At 35.3% G+C, this 15,358-nt stretch overlaps 1 protein-coding gene across 1 annotated transcript; it reads left to right on the forward strand.

The window, feature by feature from the left end:
• The first annotated feature begins 1,362 nt into the window (after positions 1 to 1,362).
• LOC140171239 (tetraspanin-5-like) lies at positions 1,363 to 14,918 on the forward strand. Its single transcript, XM_072194462.1, has 9 exons — positions 1,363 to 1,778; positions 2,909 to 2,959; positions 3,835 to 3,990; positions 6,520 to 6,594; positions 7,341 to 7,439; positions 8,453 to 8,596; positions 10,354 to 10,413; positions 11,012 to 11,134; positions 12,212 to 14,918. The coding sequence occupies exons 1-9, from the start codon at positions 1,689 to 1,691 to the stop codon at positions 12,281 to 12,283; spliced, it is 870 nt and encodes a 289-aa protein (XP_072050563.1). The 5' UTR covers positions 1,363 to 1,688; the 3' UTR covers positions 12,284 to 14,918.
• Positions 14,919 to 15,358: the final 440 nt, after the last annotated feature.

Raw genomic sequence — 15,358 nt, forward strand, 5'->3', positions numbered from 1 at the left:
TGTGATGGTTTTATTAGATATCCAGAAGGCATTTGACAGTGTTGACCATAAAATCTTGTGTAATAAATTGTCTGCCATGCATGGGTGTTAAGTCCACAGCCTGGTTTGAATCTTATCTTTTTGATCGTAAACAAATTGTTCAAATTGATGGGGTTGAGTCTGATCCTCTTACCATATAACATGCGGAGTTCCCCAAGGCAGTATTTTAGGTCCTCTTTTATTCCTATGCTATGTTTTAATGACACGTCCACTTTTATTATGTTGCAGTATGCTGATGATACTGCTTTAATATATTCCGACAAAGATCTAGAGATAATCAGTCATGTTCGTTGTGATAATTTGGAGAGCTGCAATAAATGGCTTATAGAAATATAACCTCTCTCTGCACACAGGCAAAACTGAATCAATACAATGGTCAAATAATTAAGTCTAAGCATACTGGTGTTTATCTGGTCTAGAACTTAATCAGTTTCTTGATGGTGAGGAAATTGCAACCAAAATTGTGAACTCTCGTTAACTCTCGTTTGAAGAAGTTTCTGATATTTGAAATGCCTAAATGGCGAAATAGTCAAACAGGTACAAAACAAGAGCCGAGCAGACAATTTTCTTCACTTTTTGAATAAAAAATATGCTTGCCTATAAATGCAAAAAGTGGCTGAAAGTAACAAAATTGGGTAATTTTGCCGAAAGGTGGGGAACACGACCCCCTGTTCACCCCTACAGGATTGACGCCCAAAATTCCCGGGTATAATTCTGCCGATTTTTGACTCGCCTCGTAAAATGGAAACAAGTTTACATTTTTCATATATTTTTAGCATAATATCCCACTCATAAAGGGGGGGGGGCAATATTTTTCGTGATATATATTTTAGCATGATAGTCACTTATAGGGGGGGTATCAGAACAACAAAATATGCCGACCTACCTGATATGTATTCATAGTCCAATCGCTAGTCCAAGTCGCTTGCGAGGTGTGATTGATAGACGGTGCGGTTTAAGTTCATTAGTCAAAAGGCGTTTGCTCATCTTGCGCGGCGATTGTTTTTTATCCTGCTAAATTATTTATAAACACATGTTGTTTGGCAGGTTTTTGGCGGTGTTCGCTGTTGTTCTGTATAAAGGCCTATTATTAATGACCACCTCCGCGTTGCTGCGTCACAATCAACGAAGCGAAAACTAACATTTTTCTTTTCAAGTGTTATTATTATATTGTTATTTAATATGCAAAAAATAAGTTTAAGGTAATAATTATTCAAGTCAAACGTGTAACATGCGTTGTACACAAAGTGCACTGAACAGTGTAACAGCTGATAGGTCGACCTATTGGATTAATAATGATTGTTAAAAGACAATACAATCACTGCACTCTCATTAGTGAAATTTATCTCAGACGAAAAAAATCAACAATTGACAAAAATGTGCCACAAAGGAAAGTTGTCAACCGTAGAAAATAGTAATTGCAAAGGTTGAGGTCATACCAACTATCTGCCAAAATTCAACACGGAAATAGGTGTAGGTAGGACCATTACACTGTTTGGGGAAATCTGTGTTGTTACCAACGCGAATTCCTATGTGGTTCATGTGTTACGGACTTATGTGAAACAAAACGTTACTAGGGAAAGTAAGTAGGCCTAAAGGAAAACACAGGTTAATTTGACGAGACAAGAGAAGTTTCACTGCCAACAGTGATGGGCTGTTTGGGTGACAAGGATGATGGGCCATCTGAAGTGAGTTTAGTTATCAAGTACTTGCTGTTTGCCATCAATCTAATATCATGGGTAAGTTATCTCATATATAATTTTGTATCCATTTAAATAGTTGTGCGTGTAATGCATGTCAATATATATTAATGGTATGTTATATGTCACTATGAACGGAATGCTTTGCAAAATGGTGAGAAAACAACAGGTGGACATGCAGAAGAAAACAAATAATGTATAGCTGTACTGAATGATACGCATGATGACATGTTTATATAACGGTTTATAATGCATGATTTGTTATACATAATAATTTTATTTTTGACTCGAAAAAGAGTAGGCCTAATCTCCACCATGCCCATAGAGTGCCCTTATTTAAGGTGAAAACCACTCTTTCAAGATATAGGCTATATAATAAGCTATAATATACCTTGAAAGAAAGTGAAAATCACTCTTTCAAGGTAATATACCTTGAAAGAGTGATTTTCACCTTAATAAGAGTGATTTTCACTCTTTTAAGAGTGATTTCACTTTTTTTATGACTGATTTTCATTCTAAGAGTGATTTTCAATCTGTTTAGAGTGTTTTTCACCCTTCTGACTTCAAATGAAGTTTATCACGCTTTAATATTTAAGAGAGTATGTAATATAGCGCATTGACCAGGAAGGTACATATAGCATATATATTCAGACATTGACATCACGGGCAAAATAAAAAAATTATTCAGTACAAATAAAAACAGATCTGAACTGAACAAAATAAACAATTAATTAATGTAATCAACTTTGCCTAACTCACCATATTACCATTTTTTCTTTGTCAGTTTAAGGCTGCAAATTATGTTTAAAATTAAATTTTAATTTTAATGTTATGCTTAAATTTAACATTAATTTAACTTGAATGAATGATATATGAATTACTGTATATTGAAATATGTTATTGTTTGCACTGGTATTCATGGTATTGGTAAATTGCAATAAATTGAAGGACCATTCGAATTTTAATACATACCCAGCAAACACAAAAACGTTTTTAAAACGTTTTAAATAAGTTATATTTTGGCTTTTGGTTTAGGTAAAAACGTTTTAATAACATTAAAATGTCGGGTTGTGTTTGCTGGGTATATATATTCCGAGTCAATGTTAATGTTTTGTATGCACATTTATATTTTACAAATGTTTTGTTTTATATATATTTTCTTTCTACAGATTATAGGGCTGATATTAGTTGGTATTGGCATATGGGCGTGGTACGATAGGGTAGGTTTACGTCAATGTTATTTTTATACTATGAACTTTCACTCCATGGGATCTGCAAGTAGAACTATACTATAAATGTGCCTGCACGGAATACCAAAGACTAGACCCTATGATAGCAGTATTATAATAGTGTAGATAGTATGTTCATACGGTAAATTTAATGCTTTTGTTTCAAGTTTGTGTATTGAAAAGATTTGATCATGTGCGATTCTTTGTAAGCTCATGGGTACAAAAGGCTATACAAAAATCTAGGTTTATTTGTTATTACGCTTGTAGGTTTTTATATTAAAGGAGGATTTCGTGATCCTATCATCCTCTTTTTATGACATTTTTCAGTATATAGATATCCACGAAAAAAGCTTATTCCCAAAATTTCAGTTGATTCTGATTTTGCTTTTGTGAGTTATGCAGATTATTTGTATTAAAGCGAATTAATCTGCAAGAAATATTTGGTACATAAACATTATGTAGCCAGAGGTATCCAGTGGTATAAAAATCTCAACTTTTTTTTGAGAAAAGTGGGGGATGAGGCTGCGGATCACGAAATGCCCTTTTAAGACAAATGGTAAAATCTTCATTATTGGTCAGTTCAAATCATCTTATGACCCATCTCCGCATTAGTCGCTTTCGAAATTATTTGTTGGGTTTAGGCCTACTAATAGTTTTGAGGTGACAGGCTAGCTGTCTCCACTTTTCTGATTATGCCAATGGTTATAATTTAAGTTTGCCAACTGAATTTCATAAACAAGGCTTGGGGGAAATAAATAATCACACATAACTTTATACCAATCAGGTTCAAGAGAAAGTGAGCTATAGACTAATTCTCAAATCCTATTTGTTTATTCATGTCTCTGTTTTGTTCCTTTTACTTTCAGGGAGCCTTGGATGGACAGGAGAGTTTTAATGCTTTGATTGAATCGCCCATAGTGGACCCATCATGGTGGCTAGTTGTATTAGGTGCCATCATATTCTTGATAGGAACTGCTGGATGTCTTGGGGCTCTAAGAGAAAACACAATTCTACTTACCATAGTGAGTAGGCATATTAATATGAACTTTGACCCAAAACTAGCTCAGTGCTAATAGCAAAGTTCAATAATTTAAAAAGTGACCTCATTAGGGGGCCGGCATTTTCTTCGGAAGGGGGTAGGGTTCCCAATTTTCCAAAAAGTCGGCGTCAATAAAATTATGAAATTTAACAAAATTAACAAAATTTTATGACCTCCCCCCTCCACCACACCTTGCCCCTTAAACAGGCTATAATTGTATTGAAATCAGTCTTTTTGAATAAAATAAACACACACTGCGGTCATCTTGTGACTCCCTATACCTTAATTTGGACATCAAACATTTTATGACCACCACTATTTTTCGTTCCAAAAATATATGACCACCAGTATATTTGGCCCCCTATATTCCGAAGAAAATGCCAGCCCCCTTATATTGAGTATATGAATTGTTGTCGGGCCCCGGCCCCAGGTCATATAGGGTCAACAAACTGTGTCCCGACAGATAGTGTTGTTTGAAATCCAAGTGATTATATTTTTATGGCGTTGCTGCGCTGCTGCAGCTGGTGCGAATGTGTTATGTGATTGAATATTAATCGCAAGAAGGCCTATACATGGCGACGTTAATAATGCTCTATAGCAATTTCGACATCAATGTTAGTTTTCCACGACCTGCATCACCATGTATTAAGGATCGTGCGAATTATGTGATTGAATATTAATCGCAAGAAGGCCTATACATGGCGACGTTAATAATGCTCTATAGCAATTTCGACATCAATGTTAGTTTTCCACGACCTGCATCACCATGTATTAAGGATCGTGCGAATTTTAGAACGACGACGTCGGTATCAGCCTAGTAACGGGGCAGGATAGGCCTATAGGCCTACGCAGTATAGATCAAGGTTGGTAATCAGTATAAAAATATTACCCGTACCACCTTAACATGTGAGTGCCCCCCCCCCCCCCGGGGCCTTACCCCTATATAATTATAGATCAATTTCCACTGCCCATACTGGAATCTGTATCTCTAAAATGAGCATCTTACAAAAAACCAAAAAAAACCGAGCCAATTTATAAAGATAAACAAGAACCATTTTATCTTCTATCAGGACCCTTCTGTAACTAAAAAGAATCTTTTTAGTCTTTGAAGAACCATTTAAGCTTTTTTTCAAATAGAAATAACAGGAAATATAATCGATTAACCATGTCAACCCGGCCTAGAAATGTGCAGTGCAGTCGTACATATCAGTCATACTAATATTTATTCTTTATCCAAAATGCTGAAATAGTATTAGTAATAACTGTCGGGTAGGCTTTCTAACCATTTTAAACTTAAATAACAAGGACAAGTGAAAGAACCCCACTGGCTATTTTGGTCGTTTAACATGGAGTTCTATGGCAGATGTTGGACATAATAATGACTTTATGTCAAAATTGATCTGATGACCTACAAGCACAACTAATTTTCATGATTCCACTTAGGTGTAGGGATACGTGTAAACATTTATTACCTTAAAAAAATCAGGTTTTAAAAAATCAAATAATTTCATATAATAAGATCATGGAATTAGACCTATAGCTTTAAAACTAAAATACGTCCTCCTACCGGATCATTCTCACTGTATGTAGAACCCTCAACAGAAAATGGTTCTTGAAAACTGAAAGAGCCCCCAAATGGTTCTTTGATTCCCAGAACAGTTTTCAGGTCTAAAGTGATTCTTTCTAGCATTTCTGTTCTTTGTAGAACCATTTAAGGTTCCTTGAAGTTCAAGAATCATTTTCTACTTCCGCGTTTTTTCTTAGAAAAAAAAATGCATGGCACCTTTATCACTCCCTGCAGGCCCGTAGCCAGGGGGGGTGCAACATACACCAAATGCCGAAGGCCCAAAAGTCCCCCTTTTTTAACCCAAAAGTCCCATTTGCGAGTACAGCGAGCGAAAAAATAGAGGTTTTTATGCCTTTTTGGTCAAAAAATGTCCAAAATCCGTCCCAGTCCAATTTTTTTTTGAAAAAGCCCTTTTTCAAAATCAGCACCTCCCCAAAAAAAATCCTGGCTACGGGCCCGACTCCCTGCTTAGCAAGCAGTGCATGAAGATCTTTATCATACACCAGGAAAAGGGAACCATGTAAAAAAAAATGACCGGGTATGCCTAGCTGATATTATTGAAAGATCTGTATATATTACACCATGCATGAAAAGGGAACCATTAAAAAAAATGATCGGGTGTGCCTAGCTGATATTATGGCACCAAGACTGAACTATATAAAGTTTAAAATGTGCACCAAATGGTTTCAACTGGGGTTTTATTTGGACAAATTCTCTAACTGTGCGTGCACTTCAGGCTTTTGGTATAACTTTGGGTTGCAAGGTTCATAAAAACTGGTTTAGAGATGGGGTAAATTTTTCGTCGGGGGGCGAACCAAAACCCCAAATAAAAACGTTTTTCAACGTTTGGTATAGTTTGTACAGTAGTTGCAGGTTGCTGGGTTGTTCATGAATACTCTTAAAGTTTTTCAACTTGACAACTGAATTGTGTTGATCTCTTTGCAGTACAAAGTCGCTCTAGGATTGGTTATTTTACTGGAGATAGGTGGTGGAGTCGCAATATATTACTACTCAGATTACGTGAGTATTTGAAACTTCCCTACTCTTATTCTTAATCATGTTAAGGGGAGTCGGAGCCTTTACGTTTTGGTAATTTTGCTTAAATGATAGTTTAGTTCTGCAGGGTTATACATTGATCTTATAGGAAATGGATCAAAGAAGCCACTGGTCACATCCAATTTCCAGTGGCGTAGCGTGAGTCATCCTAGGGAGGGGGCACACCAACCACGAGGGGGAGGCCTGATTGTGGCACAACCCGTTTTCAGCAATTTTCCTATGGGATTTTTTTAATTCTTAAATCGATTGGGGGCACATGCCCCGTGCCTCTATGCCACTACCAATTTCCATAATATTGCAGTTATATTGAGTTATGACAAATAATAGGCAATAACGTTTTTGCTATATCCCCCTCCTAGGAAAATCTGGCACTCTTTCCCCGGGAGTGTGGGCTTTATTTTTCTCCATAATTTGAGCACAGACACCGCTAGCTCAGTCACCGCAACTCACGTTAATGTAGAAATTGGAAACAAAATACAAGAATAATACAGTGATTATCCATACAATTTTTTTTGAAATATACTGCTACAAAAAGACATTTAAAAAAAAAAAAAAAAATAACAATAACGCTTCAAAGTAATGTATATGGCTTCAAATGTTATCACCCGTCTGGTTTATATCTTTGACTAGGGGGTCTTCTTTACGTTACATGTCGTCTAAAATAATGTACTTATTTCACTTCCATCTCTCCTTTTCATTCGTCCAATCAGATTGAGGCAGAAGTGGGTAAACAAATTTTCAATCACGCTATTCCTGGATACCGTGAAAACCCAGATTTTCAAGATTTAGTTGATACTATTCAATCCGAGGTAAGGCTAATCAAAGTTGTTCATTTTCTTTTTCGTTAAATTTCTCCTTTTCTGAATGCATATTATATACCCTGCAACTGTCAATCTACACAGTGCCTAGACAACGCGTCAAACGTGCGAACAAAAGTTGCAATTTAAAACTAAAGTATGGCTCTTTCGACCATACAATAAATTAAGGTGGTACTACACCCCTGATAAATTTTGTGACCAATTTTGCATTTTTCTCAAAAAATAACTACACACTGGTAACAAAAGTTATATATATTATAGGGGCAAGGAATCCAATTACTAGTACTTCACAAGACAAGTGGTTCATTATATGTTAATAAATGAGGTACATTCTATTATAGCGGTACCTCTTTTCTTATCATAAATAATGTACCGCTTGTCTTGAGTCACTGAAATTCCAGTGTTGTACAGTAACTGGATTCCTTGCCCCTATAATATACATACCTTTTGTTACCAGTGTTATTTTTTTGAGAAAAATGCAAAAATAGTCACAATTTATCAAGGGGTGTAGTACCACCTCATAAGGCAAATTTGTACTGTAGTATAGCTGCTAACATGAAGCATTGTGCACTTTCTGTTAGAAGCATGAAAGTTTCCACACACGAGGTAGGCCTACAAGGTCCAATGCAGTTGATTTTAATTAGACATGAAGCCATTTTGGATTGACCCCAGTGACCACTAGTGGTTACAAAAGATCACACGGGTTAAAAAATTAAAAATGCTCTGATATTTATGACAGATATATCAAATTAGGATTAAAAAATGTATAGTTTGTGCTACCTACTATATGAGTCTACGACCTATCGTTATGGATTTATTCTACTAAACTGATAGTAGTCTGGCAATCGGGCACTGATATCCTACATGTCAACTGCTCAGTGCCAGAAGTGGATAAGTGCACAGAATACCCACTTCTGGCACTGAGCAATCAAATGCTCACAGGGCTATGAGGGCTTAACAAACAATATCTGAATATTTACCAACACTATTTTTTGTTCATCAAGGTCCAATGTTGTGGAGTAAATAGCTACAATGATTGGGAGGAAAACATTTATTTCAACTGTGAACAAGAGACTGTAGGAGATAGAAACCGTGCCAATCCAGAAGCCTGTGGTGTCCCATTTTCTTGTTGTAAATTCAATCAATCGGTAAGTAAGCATTCTGTCTGTCTGTCTGCTTTTCTCTATTTGTTTGTTTGTCTTTCTGGCTGGAACTACATGTAGGGTTAGTACAGTAAGCCAAACAATTAAGGTACCAATTGCGTTCACCCCTGTATATCCTAAATAAAGACAAATATGTCAAAATTAAAACAAGCAGCCAATACCTGTACTCTTTAGCTCTGATTTAAGACCTTGTTGAAATTTGTTGAGAATGACAGAAACGGTGATCTAAAACCTAATGAAGAAACAAAATCAAAAGTTGCACTTCTGTGTTCTAATCAATGAAAACACAACGCTAGTTTTAACATGCTCAATTAAAGCATGGTCGCTAGTTCTCTTGTTTTTTATGTGCAAATCAATAGGGCATGCAATGCAGCAAACTGCAACTTTGAAATTGACATCTTCGTTGGGTCTTTGGATCGTCATGTCTTTATTTCTTGCACAATTTCAACAAACAAGGTCTTAATTTTGAGCTAAAAGATGCACTCAGCTATTGGCTGCTGGTTCCAATTATGACATATCTGTCTTTGTTTAGAATATCAGAGGTGAACATAACTGGTACCTTAATTATTTGGCTTACTGTATACTGGAGCAGGAAGTTAAGCAATGTGTTGTACCATCACTACCATGCATGGTATATGGCTATTTTAGGGACACCACTTCCACTGCTTTCAGGGTGCAGTGAAATTAGGACAGAAAGATTAGACTGTTTGCCAAATCAGTTGTTCTTGGATGCCTTCCACTGTACCTACTTGGTCAAGTTTCTCCACGACTGGGTATTTGCCCATTCAGAGCAACTGGACGTGGCTCAGAGACTGATGATGATCTTGTTCATTTGTAAATGAGCTAAATTCATTATTAACATATAAAGCCTATCAAAATAAACTAGTCACATTTGGGTATAAAATATATACCTTTTGTCATGTATTCAAACAAGGCACATATAAAACTTACTACCAAGTTCATAAAATCCTTCAAGAATATGCATCATGTTATAACCCACATCTATGTATATAATAACCTCTAGTCGACCATCGCTTTTTAAAGGGAATTTCGCTTTTTAAAGGGAATTTTTGTATTCATTTGTAAATTACTAGTAATCAGCAATTAAGTTTTGTTAAATGTCTCCAATTACATTGGCTTGCCTGTATGTCAGTTGGCCATTCCAAAAAGAAGTCTGCATTGCCTTGCATTGGCATCTTAAATCATAAAAATCTTCACGAATATGCATCATGTTACAACCCACATCTTTGTTATAGCTTCTAGCCAGCATTTGCCTTTTAAAGGGAATTTTTATTCATCTGTAAATTAATCAACAGTTCAATTCATTAAGTATCGTTAAAATGTCTCCATCTCATCTGCTTGTTGAGTTGTCTGCACAGAGGAGAGAGAAAACAGAGTCCGTACCACCAGTCAAAGTCTCCGCATCATCAGATAATGAGGGCCGATTGTTCCATGAAATGCGACAGGCGAGACTGCTACGCAATTACCGCGTATTTTCATGGTCTATCGCGATTAAAGCATGCAACGCTCTATCGCGTATATGCGAAGGCACGCAGCGCTGGCGTGATTGTTTGACATGGCACGATCGAACAATCGGCCCTCATGAATATGCGAGAACTCGCCGTATACAATACACAGGGACTTTGACTGGTGGTACGCTCTCTGTTTTCTCTCTCCTCTGTGGTTGTCTGTATATCATTATACCATTCTAAAAAGAAGTCTTTCCATTGGTATCTTTACAGGATCCTTCTCCAGTTATAAACACACAATGTGGTTATAATGTTAGAGATGAAAACTTTGATGTAAGTAATACAAAAATATAAACATTCTATATTAAAAGTAAAGTAATATGACAAAGCATTATGGGGGATTCGAGAAATACTCTGTACACAGGTGACAATAAAAACACACAAAAACCAAGTAAAAATGGGTGATTTCTTTTTGATTCTTTTGCGAGCAAGCATGTTTATTGTTTAACCCTGTGTTTAACTTGCTTTAAGGATCAAAAACACAGATTTTCAAGAACAATTTAGTCAACTTATTTTGGGTATTTGTTAAGTAAATTGAGTCCAAATCATGGACAAAAAGTTATAATACTTTGCTTGACTTATAATTGGCATAAAAATGAGACTAATAACATTGTGTATTGAAATACAATGGGGTGCAGTGCACGCAGTCAGGTGCTAGTTGTGCATTGCATAATGTATGATTGGTGTATGCTCAATGCAAATTTACGCAAATGTATTTAAAAAAACAGAATTCTAACATCTAACCACAAAATGTCAACTGATTGCCAGTGATCAAGAATAAACACCACCAACTACCGCTCAGGTTTTAGAGGAAGTCTTATTTGCAATGTTCTTGAAACTAAGTCAAAAATGAGTGTTTTGACTTTTTCAGGCTGCTGAACGAGAAGAACGCATCTATACTGTTGGTTGTGTCACAGAATTCCAATCTTGGCTGATAGCTAGATTCAACCTGTATGTACTCGCTGGTGTAGGAGGAGGCATATTGGTTGTTGAGGTCAGTTCATTCAGTATTTCTTCAATTGAATTAAGGGCTGGGGTATGAGCGTTTGGACAGTATTTATTGTGGGACATTAGAGCACATCAGACATATGTGCATTCTGAATCGAAGAATGTCATTCTGATATCAAATAATTTTGATTTTTGAAATTGCAATTTAATACACATTTTATGGCAAATCATTAAAATTGATATTTTGATATTTAACAGTACTTGAAGTAAACTTTATATATCTGATGATTTATACTTTAAGTGTATGTAGGTGGGATGAAAAGCCGACGATCAATTGAAAATTTTGACCTTTCATATTGAAGATATGGATTTTTTTTCCCAAAACACCAAAAAAAATTGGGTCTTTTTGTGAACAAAATCCATATCTACAATATGAAAGGTCAAAATTTTCAATTGACCGTCGGCTTTTCCTCCCTGCTACATACACTTTAAGAATATGTCATTAGATTTCTATAATTTACTTGAGGACTGTTATATATCAAAAATTTGAAAAATATCAAATTTTTATAATTTGTCATAAAATTTGTATTATATTGTGATTTTCAAAAATGAAAATTATTTGATATCAGAAAGACATGCTTCAGATTCAGAATGCAATTCGACACGCCTGAGGTGCTCTCATGTCCCACAAAAATACTGTCAAACGCAATAAATGCTCATTTTAGATCCCTTAAGTATTATTAATCATAAATACACCAAATTTTAATCAAATTAAATCCTACATATTACAAGGAATAACCTAAGGCTGAGAATGGATCAGTCCCATTGTTGCTATGCACCTCAGATTGGTTAAAATAACGCGTACACAAGTATCGCGTCGACCCGCACACACTAAAGTGTGTGATATCGTGTCATATCACACAGGTAAGAACCAATAAGACTGCAGGAATGGAAAAGTGTTTAAGAATTATTGTTTAGTGTTGTGTCCAATTTTGTGGTCTTATTAAAGAATACAAGAACTTGTTGTTGGTACTACTCGTATGTCAATTTAAGGAAACAATTGTTTTAAATCCCAATTTCTGCTTAGTTTTCAATGTATTTTTGTATCCTTTTTACTTTTCAGATAATTGGTTTTTGCTTAGCTTTAACACTGGGTGATAGCATCAAGAGACAGAAGTCAAAGTGGGCTGCATAAACTTCACTATCAACTCTTTTATATTAATAACTTTTCATTGGAACTTTTTTAAGATTTTACACCCACCCAGCAGTTCCAATAATTGGAATAAACTCCAGGGCTCTGCTGTAGAGTTTAAAAACCTACAGTGCAAGTGACTCTATTCTTAAATTGTATACATAGCTGTATGGTGGGTCCACAGCACAAAGAAATCTTGGTTCTACAAATGATTGGAAATCACACATTTGTAATAATTTTTCACCACAAAATATGATATGAACACACAGGTAAGCAATGCCACATTATGTATGAGTGTATGGATGGATGAAACAATTTGTCAATAGTAATATTTTACTAGATATACTAATGCAATAATAAATCCGAGTACTTTCACAGAAGATTCAACAACTCGAGAACAAGTCCTCAAATGTTAAAAATTTGTAGTTACTACAGCTGATCCAGCCGCCAATTAAAAAAAATGCTGATATTCTGGAATGAGGTGCTCAGTAACTTACTTTTTTCAAGAATGCAGTGATGCTGGAATTATGCGCTTTGTATAATGATTTTTGATGTCCTATGTGCTTTGTATAATGATTTGTGATGCCCTGTATTTTAAGACATTCAATATTAATTTATTATTTCTACCTTCACCTCTTTCATAATAAACACATCCCCAAAAGAAAGTCCACACTATTTTGAGTGGTTGTAGCACAAATAATTAAACAATACGATTGATATAGCTTTGTGAAGAATTTTGTTACCAGCAGTACGATATTCACACTTGTGTATAAATGAATCAATATTTTCAAGAAATTGATGAATACAATTTGAAAAGTTGCAAACTCAAACAGATTCCATAGCCTAACATGTTCCACTCATCTGAAGTGAGCAGCGGTCAGATGTGTCATCAGAGAGCAAGAAGCCTCAACTCACTATCACTTGTTCCCACAAAATGAGCATACAGTTGACAGGTCACTATAGAAGATACAGTCCATTAATCATGACAAAATTCAATAGAAAATAAAAGATGTGGTGGAAATATTGACTTTTGAATGCCAAAGCAAGGAGCCAACTTTATACTCATTTTGTAAGAGCTGGTCTTCTTGAGTTACCGCTTTCTGGTTCTGACCCTCGATATGGTTGTCATCCATTCAAACGTATCCTTTTACAGAGTAAAAGACGTTTCAACTTTTCAAATTGTACCAAATTTCATTAAACTGTTAATTTGTTGATCATTGCTATTTTGTTTACACAAATGTGGTATCATGTTGCAGGTAACAAAATCTCCACACATCCATTTTATTTTACTGTTTTAAATTATTTTGTGCTCAAAGTTATGATCACATCCATTGTCCCCAACTTTTCTCAAAAATAGTTGAGATTTTTATACCACTGGAAACCTCTGGCTGGACAAAAACATTTCTTGCAGATGAATTTGTTTAGTAAAGATATTGTCAAATTTGAATTACATTCTGGTATATTCAACACAATAGCCTATGGAGCAGTGTAATACACATAATCATGCATAACTCACAAATGCAAAATTGGAATCAACTGAAATTTTGGGAATAAGCTTTTTTCATGGATATCTGCTGAAAAATGTCGTAATAAGAGGATGGCAGGATCACAAAATACTCCTTTAAAGTAGTGAGGACTTTCTTTTTTGATGTGTTTATAAAAATGGCACACATGATTGTTGAGACCAGTGTTCGAATTTAGGAAAAATAAATGGTTGTCCCACGGACAACCAGATTACAATTTCTGGTTGTCCGTCTAAGTTTTTGGTTGTCCGTAGGCTTACAAATGTGACTTTTGGCTAGATTTATGGTTGTCGGAGGACAACCGAATCAGTATTTTTGGTTGTCCGGCGACTTTTTTAGTTGTCCCGGGCAACCGGACAACCAAAATTTCGAACGCTGGTTGAGACTCATCAACCTTTAAAAATATTTACATATTACTTTTTGTAATCATTTTGATGAACAATATTTATTGAATATTTGGGTATGTATGAATGGCATTCTTTAATTGAGGGTATGATCATTGCTTTAAAAGCTCTTGGCCCTGCCTTGGGCATAACAAGTGATCATGCCCTCAATTACTAACTATTCGCTGTCGCAATGCACTTTAAAATGTGACCATTGCTAAGTCAACTGGCTCACACTTTCTTTGTTATGAACCACTGATCAAAATGATCACAACACAAAGCCTATGGAATATCATAATTCGGAATAGGTGTATGCGGCTAGGCTTGCATGAACCACTAACCAATGGACACTAACATGCACTACGTCAGTGAATTAAGGAATTCCTATTCTATTCCATGTATATATATTTATATATAAAACGTCGCCCTCATAACCAAATTGCTAAAGTTATTTTTTGGCTGTTTTGAAATTGTTAGCATAATTCACTCCTTGAAACAATTGCCACCACATGATCATGATGGTGAGCTTCCAAAAACAGTTGTTTTTCTGCTTAAGTCTCTGTGTGACTTAAACAATTATTTCAGTTATTCAGTGGCTTGGGCAATTTTTTACACTGTGAAAATAGTAGTACTAGTATGTTTTGTTAAATGTTAAAAAAAATTGTTCATAATATGTATATAATAAGCTGTAAACTGAACAACAAGCACTGTCTTATCTTATGTAAATGTATATATAATTGACTGTTTGACATAACATAAATAAATTCAATAAGTTAACATTTGACCATGTTTGCTGGAGAGTTTCTTTTGTTTGGCTAACTTTCTCTTGTATGGTGAAAAATTCCAGAAATATGATTTAATAGGGTTTGTATGGGTCATGGAAAACTTGGAAAGTCAGGGAATTTGGGGTTTGTTTTTTCGAGGCCTTGAAAGTCAGGGATTTCCAATAGGTCACAGAAAGTCATGAATTTTTTAATACAATATAATCTTTTTTTCTGTTGTTACAATGTTCGTAAAAAATTAAGAGAATAAAGGTATTGTTTTTAGCCACTGGCTTCATTATTTGAAGTAATGTTTTATGCCAAAAATAATGATGTCACCTGTGTTATATGAAACAAAAGATGCACAACAGCAGCTAAAAACATATCTTAAACACTTCAATTCAAAGTAAA

The sequence above is a fragment of the Amphiura filiformis genome, chromosome 15 (genome assembly GCF_039555335.1).
Source record: "Amphiura filiformis chromosome 15, Afil_fr2py, whole genome shotgun sequence".
NCBI classification, from domain to species: Eukaryota; Metazoa; Echinodermata; class Ophiuroidea; order Amphilepidida; family Amphiuridae; genus Amphiura; species Amphiura filiformis.

What these genes read in the sequence shown, in the direction of transcription:
- LOC140171239 (XM_072194462.1), top strand. Translation starts at nt 1,689, where the DNA reads ATGGGCTGTTTGGGTGACAAGGATGATGGGCCATCTGAAGTGAGTTTA. An exon ending in TATGGGCGTGGTACGATAGG is followed by an intron (nt 2,960 to 3,834) that starts GTAGGTTTACGT and finishes TTTTACTTTCAG; the next exon opens with GGAGCCTTGGATGGACAGGA. An exon ending in ACACAATTCTACTTACCATA is followed by an intron (nt 3,991 to 6,519) that starts GTGAGTAGGCAT and finishes ATCTCTTTGCAG; the next exon opens with TACAAAGTCGCTCTAGGATT.